General features: G+C 38.3%; 3 protein-coding genes across 3 annotated transcripts; 2 read left to right on the top strand and 1 right to left on the bottom strand.

The window, feature by feature from the left end:
• Positions 1–3,241: 3,241 nt before the first annotated feature.
• On the bottom strand, positions 3,242–3,892 carry LOC141587756 (putative F-box protein At3g47150). Its single transcript, XM_074409224.1, has 2 exons — positions 3,610–3,892; positions 3,242–3,471 (listed from the first exon to the last, which is right to left on the bottom strand). The coding sequence occupies exons 1-2, from the start codon at positions 3,890–3,892 to the stop codon at positions 3,242–3,244; spliced, it is 513 nt and encodes a 170-aa protein (XP_074265325.1).
• Positions 3,893–4,953: 1,061 nt separating this feature from the next.
• On the top strand, positions 4,954–6,951 carry LOC141587757 (uncharacterized). Its single transcript, XM_074409225.1, has one exon. It carries the CDS (start codon positions 4,954–4,956, stop codon positions 6,949–6,951), a length of 1,998 nt encoding a protein of 665 aa, XP_074265326.1.
• Positions 6,952–8,826: 1,875 nt separating this feature from the next.
• On the top strand, positions 8,827–9,390 carry LOC141587758 (uncharacterized). Its single transcript, XM_074409226.1, has one exon. The coding sequence runs from the start codon at positions 8,827–8,829 to the stop codon at positions 9,388–9,390; it is 564 nt and encodes a 187-aa protein (XP_074265327.1).
• Positions 9,391–24,219: the final 14,829 nt, after the last annotated feature.

The raw sequence follows: 24,219 nt of genomic DNA on the forward strand, positions 1-24,219 counted from the left end.
AATATCGCTAATATAGGTTCATTAACTCTCCCTTCTTCTTCCATTAAATTATCTAATGTTTTACATGTTCCACAAATCTCACGTAATATAATTTCGATATCGCAACTGTGTCAAGAAAACAACGCTTATGTTATTTTCTCTTCTTCTCATTTTTTTGTTAAGGAGAAAGCGACAGGAGCAACCATCCTCCAGGGACAGGCTAAGCACGGCATTTATGAGTTGAGCCCGTCAAGCAAAACCGTCTATTCAAATCAACCCGGCTCATCTCCAATCTCGTGGCATCATAAACTGGGTCATCCTACAAATGATGTACTGAGAACCATTAATAAAGAATTACCATTTAATTTAGAAAAGTTTGCGTACTGTGAATCATGTTTAATTAGCAAAAGTACCAAATTACCATTTGCGAACTCGTCATTCAAAACCAATGCTCCACTCGAACTTATTTTTTCCGACCTATGGACTAGCCCAGTCCTATCACGAGAAAAATATAAATACTACATTATTTTTGTAGACCACTTTAGCAAATATGTATGGTTATTTCCGCTTAAAAAAAAATCCGAAACCACGCAAGTATTTCTTCGTTTTAAAGCACTAGTCGAAAAATATTTTAAAACACCAATACGACAATTTTTTTCCGACAACGGCGGAGAATTTCAAAAATTAAATCCCAATCTACTTGACAATGGGATAAGTCATTTTACTTCCCCGCCTCATACCCCGGAACATAATGGATATGCAGAACGAAGACACCGTCACATAGTTGAAACCGGCCTCGCTCTCCTTTCTCACGCAGGCCTACCCACCACCTTTTGGCCATTTGCCTTTAGTACGGCCACTTACCTCATCAACCGCCTCCCTACTAAAACGTTAAATGGTCAAAACCCATACTTTTTGTTGCATAATAAACAACCCGACTATACTAAATTACACAACTTTGGTTGTTTGTATTACCCATGGCTTCGGCCTTATACAAAACACAAACTCGACTACCGCTCCACACCATGCATTTTCGTTGGATATTCTTCCACCCAAAGTGCTTATCATTGTCTAGACCCCAAAAAATATCGCTTATATACCTCTCGCCATGTTAAATTTATAGAAGACGAGTTTGCTTACACTCGCCTCATTGCCACCGAACCATCCACAACTACCCACACTAATCCGGACGATTGGTGCTCACTAGTCCTTCCCATCCTCCCTTCACCCTCCACGGCCTCCACAGAAGCTCCACCATCCAATACCCATTACCAACGTCCACCAATTACTCAAGTCTATACCCGTCGCCAACCACAACCTACTCCTACCTCACCTCTCACGACTTCCACACCCACCGACACACCTATATCTACACAACCATCCACCACTTCCTCCATTCCTTCGAACCCGCCACATCCACCTAGTCGTACCATTGTCACCCGCCTTGACAATAATATCCGTAAACCTAATCCACGATATGCCAATCTCGCTCATCCTTCAGCCAACTCGCTACCCAATACTGTTAAACAAGCTCTTGTACTACCCCATTGGCGGCATGCTATGCAAGAGGAATTTCAAGCTCTTGAACGTAATAAGACTTGGACCTTAGTTCCTCGACAACCGTCTCAAAATATAGTAGGTTGCAAGTGGGTCTATCGTATAAAATATAACCCTGATGGCTCACTCAAACAACACAAAGCGCGTCTCGTCGCAAAAGGATTCCACCAACGACCAGGCATTGACTACACTGAAACGTTTAGTCCAGTCGTAAAACCAACAACAGTCCGTCTAATTCTCTCCCTCGCTGTCACTCAATCTTGGTCCTTACGTCAATTGGACATTAATAATGCCTTCTTACAAGGCACACTAACTGATGACGTATATATGGCACAACCGCAAGGTTTCGTTGACATATCTAAACCTGATTTTGTTTGCAAGCTAAACAAGGCAATTTACGGCTTAAAACAGGCTCCCCGAGCCTGGTACACTGAGTTAAAAACATATCTTGTTTCATATGGCTTCAAACAATCAATTACCGACTCCTCTCTATTTATTCTAAAAACCAATACCACCTGTATATATTTATATGCTCGTCTACGTCGATGACATTATAATTACGGGTCCAAACAATCAGCATTTACAAAATTTTGTTGCTAAATTAGCTCAACGCTTTTCTCTAAAAGACCTCGGACCGCTTTCATATTTTCTTGGAATAAAAGTCACACCAAATACACTTGGACTTCATCTAAACCAATCAAAATACATACACGACTTACTAGTTAAATTCAAAATGTCAGAAGCAAAACCCCATCCCACGCCTATCATCACCGATACTCCTCTCAAACGAGAAGACCACAACCCAATACAAGACCACTCGGATTACCGCACCATTGTAGGGAGCTTACAATATCTCTCTCTCACACGACCTGATATTGCATTTACAGTCAATCGACTTGCACAATTTCTACATCACCCTACTTCTACTCACTGGCTAGCACTAAAACGTCTTCTTCGTTATCTCCAGGGAACTCAAACGCATGGCATACAACTATATCGCACTTCCCCTCTTTGTCTTCATGCATTTTGCGATGCTGACTTCGCTGGCGATAAAGACTCATATACATCCACCACCGGCTATCTCATCTACCTTGGTCGCAACCCAATCTCATGGTCCTCTAAGAAACAACGTGGATTAGCTCTCTCTACCACCGAAGCTGAGTTTAGAGCCCTTGCCTCTGTCACCACCGAAGTCCTATGGCTCCGAAATCTACTCACTGAACTCAATATCAGCATCACTAAGCCCCCGGCACTCTACTGTGACAACATGTCTGCCACGCTCTATGCAAAGAACCCGGTCTTTCATTCAAGAATGAAACATATGGCTCTCTCCTTTCACTTTGTTCGCGAACAGCTTCAACTAGGCCACATTCGCATACAACACGTTGCAAGCAAAGACCAACTAGCAGATGCACTCACCAAGCCGCTCCACAGGCACCGCTTTCAAGAACTGCGAGACAAGATTGGACTTCTACCTACGACGTTCATCTTGAGGGGGCGTATTAACCATATACCTACAAAGCAAGAAACAAATCAACAAAATATATCAAAAGATCAATCAAGTGATACACTATCAATCAACTCCTCAATTAAGTGATATGTTCATATTGTATTTTAGGAACATAATATTTCAAAGGCTCCATTTCAGCCATAATTGATCCTCCTCAAACATGTATATATACCTTTGTAATTACCTCACTTTCATTCATTCAATAACACACACTTTAACCTTTCTTATATAAACTGCAATATACGAGTAATTCTTTGGACGGTTAATATTATTATCAATCGCAATGATTTTATAGTCCTTACTGCGAGGGGCAAACCCAAGTAGGTAGACAGCATTGACAAGCGGGCAAGGGGGAATTAACAACGATTTGCGAATAGAAGGGTTCCACAGTCTCATTTCTTTTTCATAAACAGGGTTGAAATCGCCTGGATAAACAAACCGTTTCAATAACAACAATTCATTACATCTCCCTACTAGATAGTATCAGTCACAACTCTCGAAAATATGGGCAGTTTTTCGAAGAGTGTCGCCCTGACGAACTGTCAACAAGCATCTTCTTGCACCTTGGTAGAGTACTCCACCTTGGTATCCAAATCCTTCGAGGGCAAATATTTTACTTTTGTTCGAATCAATTTTGCACAGTTTAAGATTCGTGTAAGCAAAGTCAGGGTGATCAATAATGGAGCACCAAGATTTACAGACGCACCTGAATCTCAACAGGGTTTTCACTGGTAAATTGACGATAATACTTGCCCACACATCAAGGGGTAAGTACTTGGAACTATGGCGTATGTTTGAGGATGATGATTTCGCCTTCTTCGGGCTCTTTTCGCTTTCGACGGGCATAGTTAAAACAATGTTTCCTTCTATAGGGCCTTCTATAGGGATAAGTCTTTTACTCTGTAATCAATAAATCAATCTTTATATAAATAAATATGCACTCCGTATATAAATAAAAATCTCTCTTATTTTATCCACCTAAAAGTTTGTTGTAAAACGGGTTTATACAAGAATCGAATTAAACGATAAATTAAATAGATTTATATTAGGATGTAGTCGGTATATCACAATAATACTTTTCCGTTTTTGTGTAGCAAGATGGGATATTAATCGAATGCAATTGCAACATGAAATTGACGGTAATACTATGGGAATTGGGAAATAAACAACCCAAAAACAATAGTTAAATCAACGAAACTTAGCAGAAGCCTTACCCTTGGTCCTTGGATATATGAACGACTTCCCAAAATTGACAACAGGTCACTACAAGCCCATAATACAAGCCCACAATTCAAGGGCAAGTACTTTTCGCTTTCACCATTATATTTCGATTCGGCTTTAACAACCATGAGATTGATGATGGGAATAATTAAATCAGCGTTTCTTTCTGGAGGAATGAGTAACCAATAAATAAATCAATCTTTATATACATAAATAATACTCATTGAAGACGGCCACTATTCGTCCCCAAGCTTAAAACAGATAGTGTGTCATGAGCATAAATAACTACCATAACAAACTGCTGAGCTGGCATAACAGAATTGCTGAAAGTTAGGGCCAGTTAGTTAGAATAAGTTAGTTAGTCAATTGCTATAAATAGGCTCAAGTCATTCATTATAGAAGCATCTGTTGTATTACGTTCTCTACACTTCTTCTTCTAAATTCTCCATTAATCTTGTAATCATCAAGCTTCCATTAATAAAACTTTCTGCTCGATTGTGTTCTTCAAATTGGCAATCCTGCAATTAGTTTCTCGAATTTCTTCGAATTGATTCCTAGAAGTTCATTCCAAGTGGTATCAGAGATTCGCTCCTGGCAATCTCCTGAATCATTCTGGAAATATCCTTCAAGTTCTGTAATAAACTCCATTAAAATACCTCAAAAACTCCATTAAAACCTCTCTAGCAATGGCGACAAAAGCACAAGCAGCCCTTGAAGAGTTTCAGAAAAGTATGAAGGATTCTTGGACAGAATTTCTAGCTGAGCAACAAAGACAGCAGAATGAATTCAGGGATAAGATGCGTGCTCAAAGAGACACAATGCTTCGAATTACAAATCAATTTCAAGAAATTGGAACTAAAGTCACAACATTAGAGAGGAATGCGCTCAACAATGGCGGCCACCTGAATAACAACAATGGAGGACAGCAATTTAACTCAAGTTTTGCCAGATTTTCTAAAATTGAGTTTCCACGCTTTAATGGTGAAGATGTGCAGGGATGGGTTTATAGGTGTGAACAATTTTTTGAGGTGGACTCGACAAATGAAGATTTGAAGGTGAAACTTGTGTCCATACATTTGGAGGGAAAAGCTCTATTGTGGCATCAATCTTTGATGAAGACTAATCTACAAGGATTATGGCCTGTATGGGGAGTGTATAAAGCGGCAATCTTGGCTCGATTTGGGAGTCAACCATATGATGATCCTATTTCAGAACTAATGAATCTGAAACATTCAGGAACTGTTGAAGCATATCAGGAGAAATTTGATGCATTGTTGATCAGAACTGATTTGTCTGAAAAGCAAGCAATTAGTTGTTTTCTCAGTGGATTACAGCCTGACATCCAGAGCACTGTAAGAATGTTCAAGCCACAAACTTTAATTGATGCTTATACTTTGGCTAGATTACAAGAAAACACCTTATCTTGCATTAATAAGAGAAATAAACCTCTCTTGGAGAAACCTGTGACCAAATCTTTTACATCATATCAGCCACAAAACAGTCCAAAACCACTGTCAAACCCCAATGTTCAATTCAAAACCACCAGACAAAGATTGACCCCTGAGTTTATTGCTGAAAGGAGGGCCAAAAATTTGTGTTTCTTTTGTCCTGAAAAGTTTGTTGCTGGTCATAAGTGCCCAGCTCAGTTGCACTGCATTGAGGTGGTTACAGTCACAGAAGATGAGACAGTGGGGGAGTCTGAAGTTTCTGAATTATGGCAGCAGGAGAGTAGTGGTGATGAACTACCTCCCTTAATCTCCCTAAATGCCATCACTGGGAATGCTGCATTTCAGACAATGAAGGTCACAGGGAAAGTTCGTGGTACTTCTTTGAATATACTCATAGATTCAGGGAGTACCCATAATTTTCTAGATGAGAACACAGCCAGGAAATTGGGGTGTAAAGTTGTTCCAAGTTACCCTGTGGCTGTGTCAGTGGCTAATGGTGAAAGTATTTACAGCAAAAATGTGGTGAAACAATTTAGCTGGCAGTTGCAAGGTGAAACTTTTCAGACTGATATCATGTTGGTGCCCTTGGGAACCTGTGATATGGTGCTAGGGGTACAATGGCTCTCTTCATTGGGACCGGTGTTGTGGGACTTTAAGCAGCTCAGAATGCAATTTCAGTACAAAGGGAAGAAGCATGTGCTAAGAGGGGGAAAGCGAGCAGGAGTAGATTGGGTTAATGGCAAACAGCTACAATCTCTCATTGTAAAGGGCATATCAACAGGCTGCTCACCCCAACTGTTTGCATTATCTATTCAGTCCACTGAAGAGCTTACAACATCTGAAGGTAATCCTGTACCTACTGCTGTACAAACAATTTTGGATGACTTCAAAGATGTTTTTAAGACTCCCACTGAATTGCCTCCCCATAGAACCTATGACCACACCATTCACCTTAAAGAGGGAACCACACCAATCAATGTGAGGCCTTATAGGTACCCTGTTGTTCAAAAAGATGCTATTGAAAGCATTGTGAAGGAAATGTTGGAATCAGGAGTTGTTAGGCCAAGTCAGAGCCCTTTCTCGTCTCCTATAGTGTTGGTTAAAAATAAAGATGGGACATGGAGACTTTGTGTTGATTATAGGGAACTAAACAAGTACACTGTAAAAGATAAATTCCCAATTCCTGTCATTGAAGAGTTGCTAGATGAATTACATGGTCTTTGTGATTTTTTCTAAGATTGACCTTAGATCCGGATATTGGCGATTAGAATGCATCCAGATGATGTCCCTAAAACTGCATTTAGGACACATGAGGGCCATTATGAATTCTTAGTCATGCCCTTTGGCCTAACTAATGCCCCTTCAACATTTCAACACCTTATGAATACTGTTTTCAAGCCTTACTTGAGGAAGTTTGTGTTAGTGTTCTTTGATGACATATTAATCTACAGTAAAAGCTTGGAAGAACACACACATCATGTTGGGATGGTTTTATCTATCCTTAGGCAACATACACTTTTTGCTAAGATGTCTAAGTGTGTGTTTGGAGCCCCAGAAGTAGAGTATTTGGGACATGTGATCTCTGCCAAGGGGGTAGAAACAAATCCCACCAAGGTTAAGGCTATGGTGGATTGGCCAGAACCAAGGAATGTTAAGGAATTGAGGGGATTTTTGGGTCTTACAGGGTATTACAAGAAGTTTATTCAAGGGTATGGGATTATAAGTAAACCCTTGACCAACTTATTGAAGAAAGATGGATATAAATGGGATGCTACTGCTGCTGCAAAGATTTTGAAATTGAAAGATGCAATGACTAAAGCACTTGTTTTGGCTCTCCCTAATTTCTCAATGGAGTTTGTGGTGGAAACAGATGCTTCAGATAAAGGCATGGGGGCTGTACTTACTCAAAATGGTCATCCCATTGCTTACATAAGTAAGGCATTTTCTCAAAAAACACAAGCTAGCTCCACCTATGAGAAAGAACTGCTAGCTGTCATCTTGGCCATTGAGAAATGGAGGCCTTACCTCAGCGGAAGACATTTTAAAATTAAGACTGATCACTTCAGTCTTAAGTATTTGCTGGAGCAGAAGATAACAACAGCATTCCAAAGCAAATGTTTGCCCAAGCTCTTGGGGTTGGATTATGAGATTATATACAGGAAGGGGAAGGAAAACGGAGCTGCAGACGCCCTATCTAGAGTTAATGGCACTGAATTAATGTCCTTAATTTTGTCACAACTCAATACTGATCTTAAGATTCAGGTTTTGAACAGTTGGCAGAATGATGACCAATTACAAGCCATAATTCAGGAACTACAAAATGGTGGGAATAAAAAGCATTACTCATGGGCTCAAGGGGAATTAAGGAGGAAGGGTAAACTGGTAGTGGGGAATAATGGAGAATTGAAACAAAAGATTATTTCCTTATTACATGATGCACCAGTTGGGGGACACTCAGGAATACAGGCTACCCAAAGGAGAATTACAAATTTATTTTACTGGAAAAAGCTTAAGAAAGATGTTAGGAATTACATCAGAAAATGTAGCATTTGTCAACAATGCAAGCCTATTTTGGAAAAACCTGCAGGGTTATTACAACCACTTCCTATTCCACAAACTATATGGACTGACATCTCCATGGACTTTGTGGAAGGTCTACCTAAATCCCAGGGTAAGGATGTTATACTTGTGGTGGTGGATAGGCTTAGAAAGTATGCACATTTTGTGTTGTTAAGTCACCCCTTCTCTGCAGTCTCAGTAGCTCAAGTATTCCTAGATCAGATTTTTAGACTACATGGCATGCCTAAAACCATAGTATCTGATAGGGATAAGGTGTTCATTAGCACTTTATGGAGGGAGCTCTTTAAGCTGCAGCAAGTTGATCTTCTAATATCTTCTAGTTATCACCCTCAAACCGATGGACAGACTGAGGTGGTAAATAAATGTCTTGAAACATATCTAAGATGTATGACAGGGGAAAAACCAAAGGATTAGGCTCGTTGGATTCCTTTAGCTGAATGGTGGTATAACACCACATATCATTCATCTGCCAATGCTACTCCTTTTGATATTGTGTATGGGCAATCTCCAAATCTGCATTTGCCTTATGTCATGGGGGACAGTGCTGTAGAGCTGATTGATAGGAGTTTAACAGCAAGAGAGGAGTGCCTTAAGATGCTCAAGTTTCACCTCAAAAGGGCTCAGGATAGGATAAAGAGTCAAGCTGATAAAGGGAGGGTGGACAAGGAATTTGCAGTAGGAGATCTAGTGTATGTTAAACTGCAACCTTACAGACAGATGTCCTTGGCTTTTAGGGCTTCTGCTAAGATATCTCCTCGATATTTTGGTCCCTTTCCCATCATTGCTAGAGTTGGAAATGTTGCATACAAGTTACAGTTGCCTCCTGAAGCAAAAATCCATCCTGTGTTCCATATATCTGTACTAAGGAAGCATGAAGGTCCTCTGCCATCAGTGTGTTCTGTACCAGATATTGATGAGCAGCAGCAACTAAGAGCGGAGCCTTTTGCTTTACTGGACAGGAAGTTGGTCAAGAAGGGAAATCAAGCAGTGGTATATGTTTTAATCCAATGGTCCAATGGTGATGTGACTGATGCCACATGGGAGCCTTATGATGACATTGCAAAAAGATTCCCTCGTTCAACGGATGCAGCTTGAGGACAAGCTCAAATTCAAGGGGAGTGGATTGTCATGAGCATAAATAACTACCATAACAAACTGCTGAGCTGGCATAACAGAATTGCTGAAAGTTAGGGCCAGTTAGTTAGAATAAGTTAGTTAGTCAATTGCTATAAATATATAGGCTCAAGTCATTCATTATAGAAGCATCTGTTGTATTACGTTCTCTACACTTCTTCTTCTAAATTCTCCATTAATCTTGTAATCATCAAGCTTCCATTAATAAAACTTTCTGCTCGATTGTGTTCTTCAAATTGGCAATCCTGCAATTAGTTTCTCGAATTTCTTCGAATTGATTCCTAGAAGTTCATTCCATAGTGCCCCTTTCACAATATGCAAGTGGCACTATTCATGAGATGCTTCATTTCCTCCCACTTGCCCTCCCATTTGCCTTATTGTGAGAGGGGCACTATCCGTATTCAGCTTGTGACGAATAGCGCCCGTCACAAGCAAGACTAACTGATAATAGTAATAATAACGGAAAATTCACGTGGTACCCTCAAACTTTGCCATTTTGCACATAGTACCCAACTTTTTAAGTTTGTGTACATTATACCATCCATGTTTGATTTTCATGCACAACATATCCTTTTTGCCGCTCTAAAAAAAACTAAGTTGCACATAACTCCTATATCGGAATCAGAATCGGCCAATTTTTTTCGTTAAATGATTATCTCGTCATAATCTACGATTTGAGAAAAAAAAATTGTCAACCGACATTTTATAGGGGTTTTTTTTAATGAAAATCTCAAATCAAACATATCTTCGATCTTAATTTCTGAATGACCATTTTCGTTTTATTAATTTATAGATCTCGAAGAGTTAATCAATTTGAAAAAGAATATTAGTCAGTTCCGATTTCTGGTCTATAATTTATGCTCAATTATAAATTTTAAAAACGATAAAAAGAGCATGTTGGGCTTGAAAATCAAATTTGAAGGATATCATGTGCACAAACTTAAAAAGTTGGGTATCACGTGAAAAATGGCAAAGTTTGAGGGTACCACGTGAATTTTCCGTAATAATAATAATAATAAATATGCTGGAGTCCCAATAAAGTTGTTTATAAACAAGTTTTTTTTGTCAGACACTATCTTTTATTTAGGGTCATTTGTGAACAACTACCTTTCATTTTATTTTTGGCTTTCAACTATCTTTCATTTCTTCATTTTGCGAAAGACTACCAAATCCACTTCCGGTGAAAAAAAAGTCAGCTTTTCGGCGTTTGACTTGCTCTTTTCTCCCTTTTTCACAAAAATAAATATATAACCCATATTTCTCCCTTTGTTCACCCAACAAAATTCTAAAAAGCTCCTCTCCATACCCAACACATTATCAAAAGTTTGTTTAAAGCAATAACAATGCATCAACCATCTCAATCTCCATCTCCATCTTCATCGTCACCTTTACTACCATTTTCACCTTCACCCTTAAATTTCAACAACCTTATAGAGTACTCATGATTCATCAATCTACTGTCCATCTAAGTCATATTAAAGTACTTTCTTTCTCTCTTCATGGTAAGATGGTGGGTATACGAAACTAATGAGATAGTACCACACAAGTGATCCTAAGAGTGAATCCATGGTTATTTTCGAATAGTTAACACTAGGAGTTAATTTTGCCAACAAGGCCATAATAGATCATTATTGTTAAATAATTATTTATCATGTTAAGATTAATATCAATGATGATTTTGTTTCGGTGATTAGGACTTTGATTCGGGTAAGAGATAGACAAAATGTGGTGATTAATGTTGGGTTTAATCAATCTTTATCATCGATTATTAGGGTTATGAAGTAAAGAGTTAGATTTAACATGAAATGGTAAGTCAACGCCGGAAAGTTGACTTTTTTCGCCGGAAGTGAATTTTTGGTAGTCTTTCGCAAAATGAAGAAATGAAAGGTAGTTGAACGCCAAAAATAAAATGAATAGTAGTTGTTCACAAATGACCATAAATAAAAGGTAGTTTCTGACAAAAAAACCTTATAAACAATCTATTTTATTTTAGTTACTTTTTTTTTTTCGACAATAGTAAACTGATATAAATAAAAGAAAAGTGTACATAACAGTCAGTTACATATTACCCATTGTCAAATGGGCGGGCACCGAAAACTGCTAGACGACTCGACATCCAATTAACCGAACTAAACTCTAAGGTAATAGGTAATTTTGCTTAGCTTAACGATTGAATTTATTTGTTTTAAGTTTTAAACTTTGAATCTATGAGCTGTGGATAGGCCTCGTATTTTGATGGGCCAGTAAGGACCACAAAACTAAACCCCAGATAATGGACATGGGTAATCAATTTAGGTTAACATGTAACAAAACAATTGTACATGATGTAACAAAACAAGTATCAATTAAGGTTTGAGATAAAAAAATTAGTACTCGTATATTTTTATTATTAAACTTATACAATACAAATTTAAAGAATTATTTTGAGCCACGATTAACAAGAAAAAGGTCATGAAAAATACAAAACGGATATAAAAGAGTGGTCTTTCACTAATTTATCGAGTAATTCACCATAAATAAAAGGTAGTTTCTAAAAAAAAAACTTATATACAACCTATTTTATTTTAGGTACTAGGTATTAGGTAATTTTGCTTAGGTTAATGATCGAATTTATTTGTTTTAAGTTTTGAGTCTTGATTTTCGCAGTACACATTTTGCTCATCTCAGTACAATATTGACAATTATACCTCTTTCATTTCTCCTTTCATTTTCCCTCTCTACCTTCTCTCTAATATATTCTCTCTAATTTCAAACCTTCCTCTAATTTCAAACCTTTATTCCCGTCTAGTTTTACAAACCCACTATTCAAATGGTTGTTGTCGACATTGGGTAAAGGGATTCCCTGACCGACTAGATCGACGGCGGAGTAACATTGTGTACTACATTACCAACTAGTTTTAAACCCGTGCAAAAAATGCACGGGTCGTAATACCAATTGCTATCATTATATAAAGAAGCATATAAATGAATGTGATTAAATTTGCAATGCGGTGACAGTAAAAAGAATCCACTAATCTTAAACAGTTTGAAATCCGTGCAAAAAAATGCACGGGTTATAATAACATGCGTTATCATTTGATACATGAGTAAATAAATCATCGTGATTAAATGTTCAATGTTGTTACAATATAAAAAGACTACAATTGAAAAATCAACATATAATTTAAGTTACTAATCACTACCATTTATTCCATACAAATTATGTTAGAAAGCGTAAGATTATTGAGATCGAATAATGGAGGACAATTGTTTGTACATGTAGTTAAAAATATATCGTATTATAAACGTCTAATTTTAATAATTTAAAACATATATTTCAAAATATAATACACACACATTTAAGCGTCGATGTCATGTGTGGTAAAATTTTAGTACTAATATATATTAGACGAACGAAATAACAAACAGATATGTGATTATATAATCAAAATATATCGTCATAATATGAATTAGGTTACATAACTTACATTATCGAATTTTCATGAATGATCAATATATGGCCATTGGGCCGAGCAACCATTAGTTTCATAATTCGAAAAGACAAAATATGCAAGCACCCGACCCGTAATATAACACAATTAACAACATTACCCATTTCCCCATATAAATTAAATAAGCGATCAACAAACCCTACTCCTCCATTTTGTAACACCTCTCGTTTTACCTCCCTTCTTCCCTTCTCATCACTCTTTTTCATATCTTAGTTTTCCAGTTGACAACAATACCGCCGCCGCATTTCCTCGTCTTATTTCATTAATAATGAACTCAAATCATCCTCTCCTCTCTTTTATAATCTCGTCTAACCTCGCCCTTTCTCATCTCATCCTCTTATCACCGTTTAACTCACCCTAAATCTTCAATCTTCATCACCATCCTAAGCAAGATTTCTGCCTCTCACGATTCTAGCTTGGTTTCTTAATTAGATCCCCATCAAAGATGACACAATTGATTGATAGCTTTTTAGAGGTCCGATTTCTTTCACTTTTTACTCGCATACATCATAATTATCACCATTCGTGTTTAATTATTTTTAACTTGTTAAATTATTTTTAAATTCTTAAATGACTTTTTTCGTTTTTATTCGTTTAGTTCGATTATTTTTAATTTTTTTTATAAATTTTTAAGTAAATATCATTTACCTGATGATTATTGTTTTTTTGTTGATCTTTTTAAAAAAGTATTAGTGAGTTATTATTTAATATGGAGTATCATAGATCTACTTAATTTTAAATTATTATATTTTTTTTATTATGTTTCTAATAGTAATTTCATAGATCTGATGATTTTTAAATTTCTATAAAATTATTTCCTGATTTAAAATTTGGTGATTTTTTTAATATATGTATCGAAAATATTGTGGAAATTGTTGCTTTTTTATACAACTATGATTAAGGACGTTCATTAATATGATGAGTTTTGTGAATTTTTATTAATTACTAAATGTTGTATTAAAATCTTGTAAATGCATGATTTTTGTTATCAATATTTGTATAAAACTAAATATTTGTATATTAAGATGTGTATTTTCGTGTCATCCCTTTTGGAAAGAATACCTTACAGGAAGAAGTGAGGAAGAAGCTTAATTTTGGAATACAAAACTTTGAGTAATTTGTAATTTGAAGCTTTGAATTGATTATTTTGTAATTTTTGAATGTGCATAATGTATTAGGAATTTGTAATTTTTTGGATGTCCATATTGTATTATTCCCTCCGCATTTCTATGTTATTCCCATTTCATTATAATACATATTACTCACATATAATGGAGAAATGAGAAGAACACTAAAATATAAGATTTTGTGTAAATCACTAATTAAATAGGAGCAAGAGTTGAGATGTTAGATATCATATATTATATAATGACGTATCATATAATATCACCACATCATATCATATAATATAAAGTTTAATTAAAAGAACATTTAAAATTAAGAATCGACATTTGAACAATTAAGGAGACATTTAAAGAATTAAGGAGAGGAGAGGAGAGAGGGTAATTAATTGGTGTATAAAACGTGGGGGGACCCACATGCTTCCAATTTTCTGAATCTCATCAACCAATAGAAAGCCAAGAAAGAACTTGGCTTTTATACTATGTAGATTTACTATGTATGCACTACTTAAGCCAAATCGAACGGATTTTTGTAATTTGTTTAATTTATGTATTCCACTATACTGCATACTACTTGCACAAATGCACTATATGTGATTGCCGCCATGTACATTATTTCTTTACTACTTTGACCATTTTTTCATATATATGTACTACATATGTCTGCTTGATGAAAGGAATCCGGCGACCATCGTTCACCGGCAGTCCTTATCGCCGCTGATATTCGAGTACACCAAGATCCTCGTCAACGCAAACCAATTGACAATAATTAATTTGAACATAAACCCTAATAAAAGAAAATACAAGAAAAAATGTGTCAATTTAATTATTAATAATAGATTATTGAATAATTTGACGAAGGTTGAAGAAAGTCGAGGATGTCAATAGAGAGAAGGCAGAGAGAATTAGGTTGATATTTTTTAGTTAAGGGTAGAGAAGTGGAAAATTTGGTGCAAAATGTACTGAGATGAGTAAAATGTGTACTGCGAAAATAAATTCCGTATTTTGATAGGCCAGTAAGGACCACAAAACTAAATCCCATATAATGGACATGGGTAATTAATTTAAGTTAACCGGACAATCTCTTCAAGCATATGCCTGTCCATACCCGCTAATGATCACCGGACCATTACACAATTTAAACTCGCCATCTCATTTTCCAACAAAAAAATGGTACATGTAACAAAACAAGTATCAATCAAGGTTTGAGATAAAAATTAGAGTACCGACATTGGGAAGGTGGACATCCACAGCGATAACAATTATGAAACTTATGGTAATTACTCTAGATTATTACATGGGTGTGTGTATCAAGTATTAAGTAGTTAAGCAATTGGAGCGGCAGAGTGGACACATTGGAGTCTTGACAAGCCACTTCATAATGCAACCTTCGTGAAAAACATGTTTACAATTCGGTTTAAACCGCATCAACCAAGTTAATTACCATCTTGCTTGTGTTTTATATTTGATATATATCGGCCTTTTACTTGGCGCCCTTACTATTTCTCTTTTGTAGTTGGAAGTTTGGAACATTGACTTACCCTTTTACTCGTAGCTTTTAGGGCAACACTAGTTTTCCGTCTTACATAACATGTTAACCGTCATAATCAATCAGTATAAAAAATCACAAATTCTCGTTTAAGATGGTCATATCCATCTTAACATTCAGGGGCGGCTCAAAGACTGTGCAATTAGGTTCACAGCACAGGGGCCCAAGGGGAAATAGGGCCCCAAAATCTAAGCCAAATTCATAACATTAAATGAAAATGAATTTGACTTTTTCCCCCCTTGTGGACTACTCCTATAAAGTCACTACTCTACACTCCAAAGCATCTTTATTTACCCAAAACACACGAGCATCCCCATTTTCCATCAATAGGCAGATTTTTTTTAAAATTTATTTATTTAAGTGGGTCATAGAAAAGTATAATTTTTTACCTTTTTCAGTTCTCGGTTCTTTTGTTATATCTCCATCTTTTAATTTCTTTTATTTATATTACTCTTTATATTAAATTATTAATTATTGTGTGAGACATTTTTATTCTATAAACGACAAGATATTTATTACAAATAAACAAATATGAAGTACTGTATATTTTATAAAAGTGAATCGTCTCATGATATGAATTATGACACGGTCTTATTTAATATAATTTGTGTTTTAAGTATATGCCTAAAATAAATCATAGCATTTTTTCATCAGTTAATGTTGCTGAAGACGGGTCGGAGCAAGTGATGGGTAATCCCACTCACAAAACGAATAGGGGGGGACAAGGTGTGAGCACCCCCATGTGCTTCCCTCTCTCCTGTATTTGGGTCATTTGTGAGAGGAAATGGTATCCGTCACTCCAAAGTGACGGATACGTGTCGTTTTCAATGAGATTTTGTGTTTTTTCATATATCAACCTTTCCTTTTTTCTCAAATTTTTATTTTTAATAGTTTTCGTTTAGGATCTCAAGTAAATGACAATTAATTGTTTTAGGGCCTCAACCTAAGAATCGGAACAGGCCTCCCGAATTCACCGGCCGCCCCTGTTAACATTAAAACGGGTGAAATAGGAGTATAAGACAAAAGAAAAGAAAAGAAAAGAAAAGAAAGGAATTTAGTATATAAGATGTACTTATTTTAGGAGAATTACTCGATGTTGAAACTTGAAACAGCTAGATGTTATGCAGTTTTAGTTGTGTTTTTTGTAATGGAATGTTCAGCTCGTGAAATTTTGACGTTGGATCGGAGCTCAGTGTGTATTTTCATGTTAAATTCTCCTTCACCTCAGATTATCCTATATCCTGATTTCTTGAACTTATAGTTATCATCCCGATCCGCGTCTCAAGAGTTCAATAAGCAATGAATTGGATTAAAACGTCCCTTTTATTTTGTATTGAATGTCTAAACATGTCTTTTTATGTTTATTATTGAAACTAAACCGCGGAGTTGCATGTTTGATACACAAATTTGAGAAAAAAGGTTTATGATAAGACATCTCGAATAAAAAATCATAATCTTAATATGAGATGAGGATGCTGTAAACGTAAAGATTGTATTAGTTGTTGTGTCATTTACAAAGGAAGGCTATCTATATATACTAAGCTAGAAGATTATGTAAAATATACAATATTCACAAGTTTAGGAAATAAGATCATTTGTGGCCTTGATTGTGATTCTTTGTATCCTTGATTGAGAGATCCTTGGCCACTGATTGCAACGGCTCTATTACCCTCCCCCCCCCCGCAAGTTGGAGCGTGTAGAGTAGAAACGCCCAACTTGGAGATAAGATGTTCGAAAGTTGTACGTCCGAGAGCCTTAGTCAGAAGGTCTGCCAGTTGATCTTTAGTGTGTACATAGCTCGTGGTAATAATGCCTTGTAATATAGCATCCCGAACAAAGTGGCAATCAACCTCAATGTGTTTAGTTCTTTCGTGAAAAACGGGGTTGCGAGCTATGTGCATAGCTGATTGGCTATCACTGAAAAGGCGGATGGGGCTGTCATGGGATATGCCGAGAGAGTGTAGAAGCCCCTTTAGCCATTTTAGTTCGCACGTTGTATGAGCCATAGCACGATATTCGGATTCCGCGGATGATAGGGAGACGGTGGCTTGTTTCTTGGTCTTCCAAGATATAGGTGATGCTCCTAGGAAGACAACATATGCGGAGAGGGAGCGTCTTGTTGTAGGGCATGCTGCGTAATTAGCGTCGCAATAGGCATGTAGGCGTAAATTATTGTCCGAGCGTAGAAGAAGACCTTGGCCAGGACTGCCCTTAAGGTATCGAACAACTTGAAGTGCAGCATGCCAATGATCACGCCGAGGTGCATGCATGAATTGGGCGAGAATGTGGACCGAGTAGGTGAGTTCTGGACGGGTGATGGTAAGGTAAACTAGGCATCCTACGAGGCGCCTGTATGGTTGAGGGTCCGTGAGCAAGGAGGAGTCGTTGGAGCCGAGGTGGTGATTGGAATCCATGGGTATGAAGGCCGGTTTTGATCCAAGTAAGCCCGTTTCAGTGAGAATATCGAGAGCGTATTTTCGTTGAGAAACAAATATCCCCGTTTTATTTCGAGCAATTTCGAGACCCAAGAAGTATTTGAGAGTGCCCAAGTCTTTCATGTGAAAGCACGTGCTTAGGTATTCTTTGAATTGACGGAGGACGGTATTGTTGTTTCCACAAATGACAAGATCGTCCACATAAACAAGAATGTGAAGTTCCGTCCCATTTCGAACCATGGAAAAAAGAGAGTAGTCATATGCGCATTGAGTGAATCCATAACTGATAAGAGCATTGGCAAGTTTTGCGTACCAACATCGAGGAGCCTGGCGAAGGCCGTATAGCGATTTTCGAAGTCGACATTCTTTCCCATTTACGCTAGAAGTAAAACCCGGAGGTGGTTTCATATACACTTCTTCTTGTAGATCCCTGTGTAAGAACGCATTGTGAACATCCATTTGGTGTAGCTCCCACCCTTTGGCCGCAGAGATAGCGAGAAGAGTTCGGACTGTGACCATTTGTAGACACCTCGTTTCTGCACCTCCCGCAAAACCACCCGGTGATGATTGGGCTGCATGTTCGATTCGCGGAACGATTTGTGACAGTTCGTAAGATTATCGTCAAGTGATTGCTTAAATATTAATGTCGACCTCATAGTTGTCATCTACGTCCTGATACGGTCGTTTTGGCAGTAATTAGAGTACATTCGAGTCGGGTCAAAAACCGTCTCCATTTTTCGATAACCTGTTAAATCCCGAGTCGGAATGTTTCGGAATGTTCCGGATATTTCTATTCCATATTTCATAAATTTTATCTTTTGGCAAATAATATCCCGTAATATTCATAAGATAATCGAATTATTTCCGTCCTACCATAACTCAAACGCGGAAATCTTTCTTCAAACAGAGGAAACCTCCGGGAATAGACGCAAAGCCAGTGCTGCGCCTCTTCCAAGAGACGCAGTGGCTGCTGCGCCTCTTCCCAGGCCCTTCTTTGCATGATTTACGTATCTTTTTCATATCTTTCCGAGATTCACTTCCAAAGAGTCTCTGAAACCCTATTCCTCCGCGTGATTAGTATAAATAGGAGCCTTCGTTCCTCATATTTCTCACGCGAGTGTCCGCCCTTCTCTTCTCCCTTTGCATTCTAGACTTCGTTCTTACTAATTGGCGCCTACGTGCTTGGACTTCCGACCACGTAAGCTCGGATCTTTCCGGGTACCAGCCTCTCCGTTGCATGACCGACCAATTTGACCAACTACACAATAATCAACTTTAATTAATCAATCGTTTTCCTCTTACGAGGGCTCTCTCTTTGCATTCGCGTCGAGCATCACTAATCGATATTCTTAGTCCTTCTCGTTTCGTCAACATGTAAGTCTGAGGGTGTAAATCTCTCTTTTATTTATTGTACTTCTATTTATTGTATCATTATTGTAAGGTTTACGTCGAAAATACCTCATTAAAACCGATTTCTAAAACCGTCTTTAAAACCTTTTTTTACGGATTTTCAGAACACTGACAGTCGAGAAAAGACGCAGCAATCGCTGCGCCTCTTCGAAGGAGCGCGATTCTGCTGCGCCTCTTCGTGAGGCCGCGATTCTCGCTTCTTTTTCTTCTTCTTCCTCTCGTAATTCGTTCTTGTTCGTATTTGATTTGTATTTGTTTGTTCTTTAATTCTTTCACATGATAGTTTAATAATCACATGCATATAATTCATCATTCATCCACATGTTTCAATCATCATAAGTCCGACTTAAATCCTAAATAATCCATATTTACGGGTTTTCGTCATTAAATTCAAACCCGGATTTTAGAGATTCAATTTAACCATATTGAGCTTCTGGAATTCGCCATTGATATAGTTTTCGTTTGTTTATTCACATGTTTGTCGTATATTCGTTGTACATTCATCATGTTTAGGCTAGTTAATTGATTTCAACAGAGGACTCATTCATTAACATCGCTTCATCATGTGATTAATTCGTTATATTCCGTCTCATCCGTGTTTTATCGCTTTTATGACCATCATTCACATGTAATTAATCTGTTAAACACTTCCATCCGAGTAAATAATTTTAATCCATCATTAAAATCACCAATCGACATTAACGGTTTTGCGATTCGGCTTCACGGCCAGAATTCACCCTTGGAAGACGCGCTTGCGTCTGCGCGCCTCTTCCGCAGGCGCGATCTCTGCGCTGTTCGAGGATGAGTTCGCCTCGAACTCCTTTTTCGCCTTGACGTAATTAATTAGGCTACGTATTAATTAACTAATATCCGTATTATCACGCTAATTCCTGTTTGTTAATTTGTTATTTTTATTCTTTTATCCGTTTTCTCAAATTATCCGTTTTAAAGGTATTTTCGACATAAGTCGCCTATCCAATGTAATTATTGTAATTTCCGTTATTGTAATTTGTAGTTATTGTATTTCTTTTATTGTTTGTATGTTTCCACATGTAAATCAACATTAAATCCAACTTCGACATCAATTGTTTGCTAACTTAATTGTCAACCGACTTAGTTTAATTCTCACATGTTAGGATTAATCTATGGATGTTGCATTGCATGCATATAGCCGACGATATATCAAGTACGAATAACTTCCCTAATCATTAGTAGAGGCCGCTATCGAGGCGGGCGGGATTAGGTGTTCGATCAAAAGAGCTTCCTAATACGTACCCTCACCCCTTACTCCAGATCTCCGTGAGCACCCGTGTTCATTGGCATCCACGAGAGTCATTCTAGACATAGAATGCTAAGGGTAACGATTTCTTAGTGTTCATGTCACTACTTTGTGTCTTGACATGACACGAGGTATTCGAACGGTTCCAATTTCCCATAAAAATTGGTGGCGACTCCATACAAAATGCAAACGCTTGTTTTCGATCCTCACCAAGCGCCCCCGTGGGCGGCCCGCTGTCCACAGTTTGGCGACTCCGCTGGGGATATACACTTACGTGTAGCTAGGGTGAAACTCGAACAAGGTTAGGGAATAAATTTGTACAAGACAATTGTCGGTTTTCATAACTCGATCTTCCTAGATCGTTTATTCGGCCTTCCTAGGCCCAACCCAACCCATTCGACCAATCGTCCCGTCTAAACGGTCCTAATTCTTATTTGGGCCTAAGGATGGATAGCGATTGACGTCATCCATACCATGATGCTTACTCTTGTTTGTATCAAGGGCCTTCACTACTTGAGGAAATGGACTAGGAATCGGCCTTACTCTTGTTTGGCACGAGCCTCTCCACAGACTTCGGGTTTGATGGTTCGGTATGGCAACCCACCCTTTAAACCAAAACCCTTCTAAATGCACTCAAAGATCCCGTTATAATGCTTGTATAAATGTGTAAACCCTACGTGATCACCATTTCTAAACAAAACCATGACGAATTTTCAAAAATCAAAATTCTTTTTTAACAAGAATTTCGAAAAAAAAATAGGCCTTCAATTAGCGCAAAATCCAGTCGAAACTCTGTCAAAATTCGGGCCACAAGCCCATTTCAAAACCTCACTTCGAGTCCACTCCTACAACTACACTACAGTTGACTAGGACACACATTTTCAAAGACCTTGCCTTTCTTCAAAACTCACTCAACACAAGTGGCACACACCCACTTCACGAGTCAAAACTTTTCTTCTTTTAGCAAGTGTGTCGAAATGGTCGATCGTGTTTTGATTCGTCGCCGATCTCTTATCCAGTTTCCAAGATGCCCGGATCAAGCGATGAAACAAATCTCCAGCAACTTCAAGAGAATAGTGATCGAATCTTAGCCGCGCTAGCCCAAATGCAAATCACTCAAGAACAAACCTATGACCGCCTTGAACTTATCGAAGGCCGTATCTTTGATGTAGAGGGAAGGTTGCCTCCCCCTAAAGGTGAAGTACTACGTTTTTCCGATGACGAGTCTAAAGATGAGAATCCTATCATAGGGACGACTGCAGCTGAGAAAAGACTCCAATACCTAGAGGAGCAATTGATGTACCTTAAGGGGGATGACATTTATAGGGAAAATAATCGCAAATATGAAGCCGTCAATTCCAAATTGCCAACTAACTTTAGCATGACGGATATCCCTAAGTTCAAAGGACATGAGAACCCTTTGAACCACATCCGTGCCTTCAAGGATTACATGTCTATCAAAGGCATCAAACCCGAGATGTTCTTAAGGATCTTTCCTTCATCTCTTGACACCATTCCGAAGCAATGGTTCTACACTTTAGATCACAAGAAGGTCGCTACTTGGGAGGACGCCGCGATCGAATTCTCGAAACAATATGCGGATAATGCCGAGATCCAAGTCAACATGCGTACTCTAGAGGTTCTTACCCAAAATGACAAAGAAGGATTCACCGACTTCCTAAGTAGGTGGAGGAAGACTAGCACTCAACTAGTTGAACGCCCGGATGAGGCTACTCTTGTGGAAAAGTTCGTGGATAATCTCAAACCTATCTATGCCAACCATTTGAGATATCAAAACATCAAGACTTTCAAGGACTTAACCGTACTAGGGACACGAATTGAAGATGACATCCGCAAAGGACTCTTGTCCAAAACGGTAGGTCGAGGATATCAAGGGTCCACAAGTCGTTCATACGGCTCTACTAGCAAGACCGACGAAGTCAACCTTCTCGAGCCATCCAAGAAAACTACCCCACCAAGGAAATTCACAAACCTTGGGGATGCGTACTCAACGCTCTAAAAGGCTAATGAAACAAGGTAAACTCCAACCCATTGGACCTACTCCCGAACCCGAAAAGAAGTCCAAATTCTGGGATGAAAATTCCTACTGTGAATACCATAGGGGCAAAGGGCACGACACAGAAAAATGCTACAAGTTGAAACACGTGCTTCAAGATATGATCGAAGATGGTCGACTCCCAATACCACCAGGAGGTAAACCCAACAACACTCAGAATCCTCTTGGAGTTCTAGTGATTACAAGTGATGAATCTACCTTAGATTGCTCACACCTCATTTCTCCCACCGAGAATGAAATTCATGCAATTGAGAAAGAGGGGTTCTACTCTACTATCTCCCCTACCATTTCCGACTTCATCACATGGGCAAGGAGCGTGGATAGACAAGTGTGGGAACTAGAAAACATGGTAACGACCTTACGCAATCCTAATGCAATACCTAAGGAACGCGTACCATTGATCTTCTCTCAAAATGCCACTATGCAAGAAGTAGTCGCCGTGGTCGATAAACTAGTCGATCAAATCATACGACTAGAAAATGATATCATGAGAATGAAGGAACTAGCTGCGGTCAATGGGGTTTGGGCCGATGATGATGAGGACGAATATCTCATTGAAAACTCCTTAGTCAAGGAAATAGTCCAAAATGGTGAAGACCAAGATGTGGATCACCTAACTCGCTCGGGTCGCCCATATCAAAGCACTACTCAAAACGGTCCAACCAATGTCATCACACCAAATGACAACGAAGATGACCCCACCGATCATTTGCTCAAGCAATTACAAAAGACCAAGGTGATCTTTCACGGCAACTAGTGGCAAGCTCATTTCCACATCGCCAAGCTTTACCGCAAGCTTTGGCCAAGCTAAATGTAGCACATAACTCCACTCCTGAAGATGTAGTCAACTTGGTCTTCCAAGAATCACCTAAGCTAAGTAATCCTATTACTTTCTCGGACGAAGACTTGCCACCTTTTGGCGCTAGTCACAACCTTACTCTATACATCACCGTCATTTGTCTAAAGAAGAATGTGCCAATGACTTTGGTAGATGATGGCTCCGCGGTCAACGTCATACCCCTCAAAACGGCATACAAGCTAGGCATGAAAGAGTCGGATTGGACTCCCACCAATCAAGGTGTACGTGCATACGACGGTACACGACGAAAAGTGGTTGGACTTGCTAACCTAACCATAGCCACGGGACCAATCGAACGGAAGGTTAACTTCCAAATAGTGGACATCGAAGCTTCATTCAATATACTTTTGGGAAGGCCTTGCATTCATGCTTCCAAAGCGGTAACATCCACCCTCCACCAAAAGATCAAGATCCCACTAAATGGCAAAGTAGTGACGATCACCTCGTCACCCATCAAGGCAATAATCGAGAAACAATCAAACAATCAAGTCCTTGCAGATCCCATATACGAACTTGGGGGCTTCCAAAGTGTGAACGTCATAGAAAGTGAGTTGGCACCCATATATTAT

This window comes from Silene latifolia, chromosome 6, assembly GCF_048544455.1.
Source record: "Silene latifolia isolate original U9 population chromosome 6, ASM4854445v1, whole genome shotgun sequence".
In the NCBI taxonomy this organism is placed as follows: Eukaryota; Viridiplantae; Streptophyta; class Magnoliopsida; order Caryophyllales; family Caryophyllaceae; genus Silene; species Silene latifolia.

Coding starts and splice junctions, on each gene's coding strand:
- LOC141587756 (XM_074409224.1), bottom strand. CDS start 3,892: ATGCCCGTCGAAAGCGAAAAGAGCCCGAAGAAGGCGAAATCATCATCC. Junction 3,472..3,609: donor AGGTGGAGTACTCTACCAAG/GTGCAAGAAGAT, acceptor TTGTTTATCCAG/GCGATTTCAACCCTGTTTAT.
- LOC141587757 (XM_074409225.1), top strand. CDS start 4,954: ATGGCGACAAAAGCACAAGCAGCCCTTGAAGAGTTTCAGAAAAGTATG.
- LOC141587758 (XM_074409226.1), top strand. CDS start 8,827: ATGGGGGACAGTGCTGTAGAGCTGATTGATAGGAGTTTAACAGCAAGA.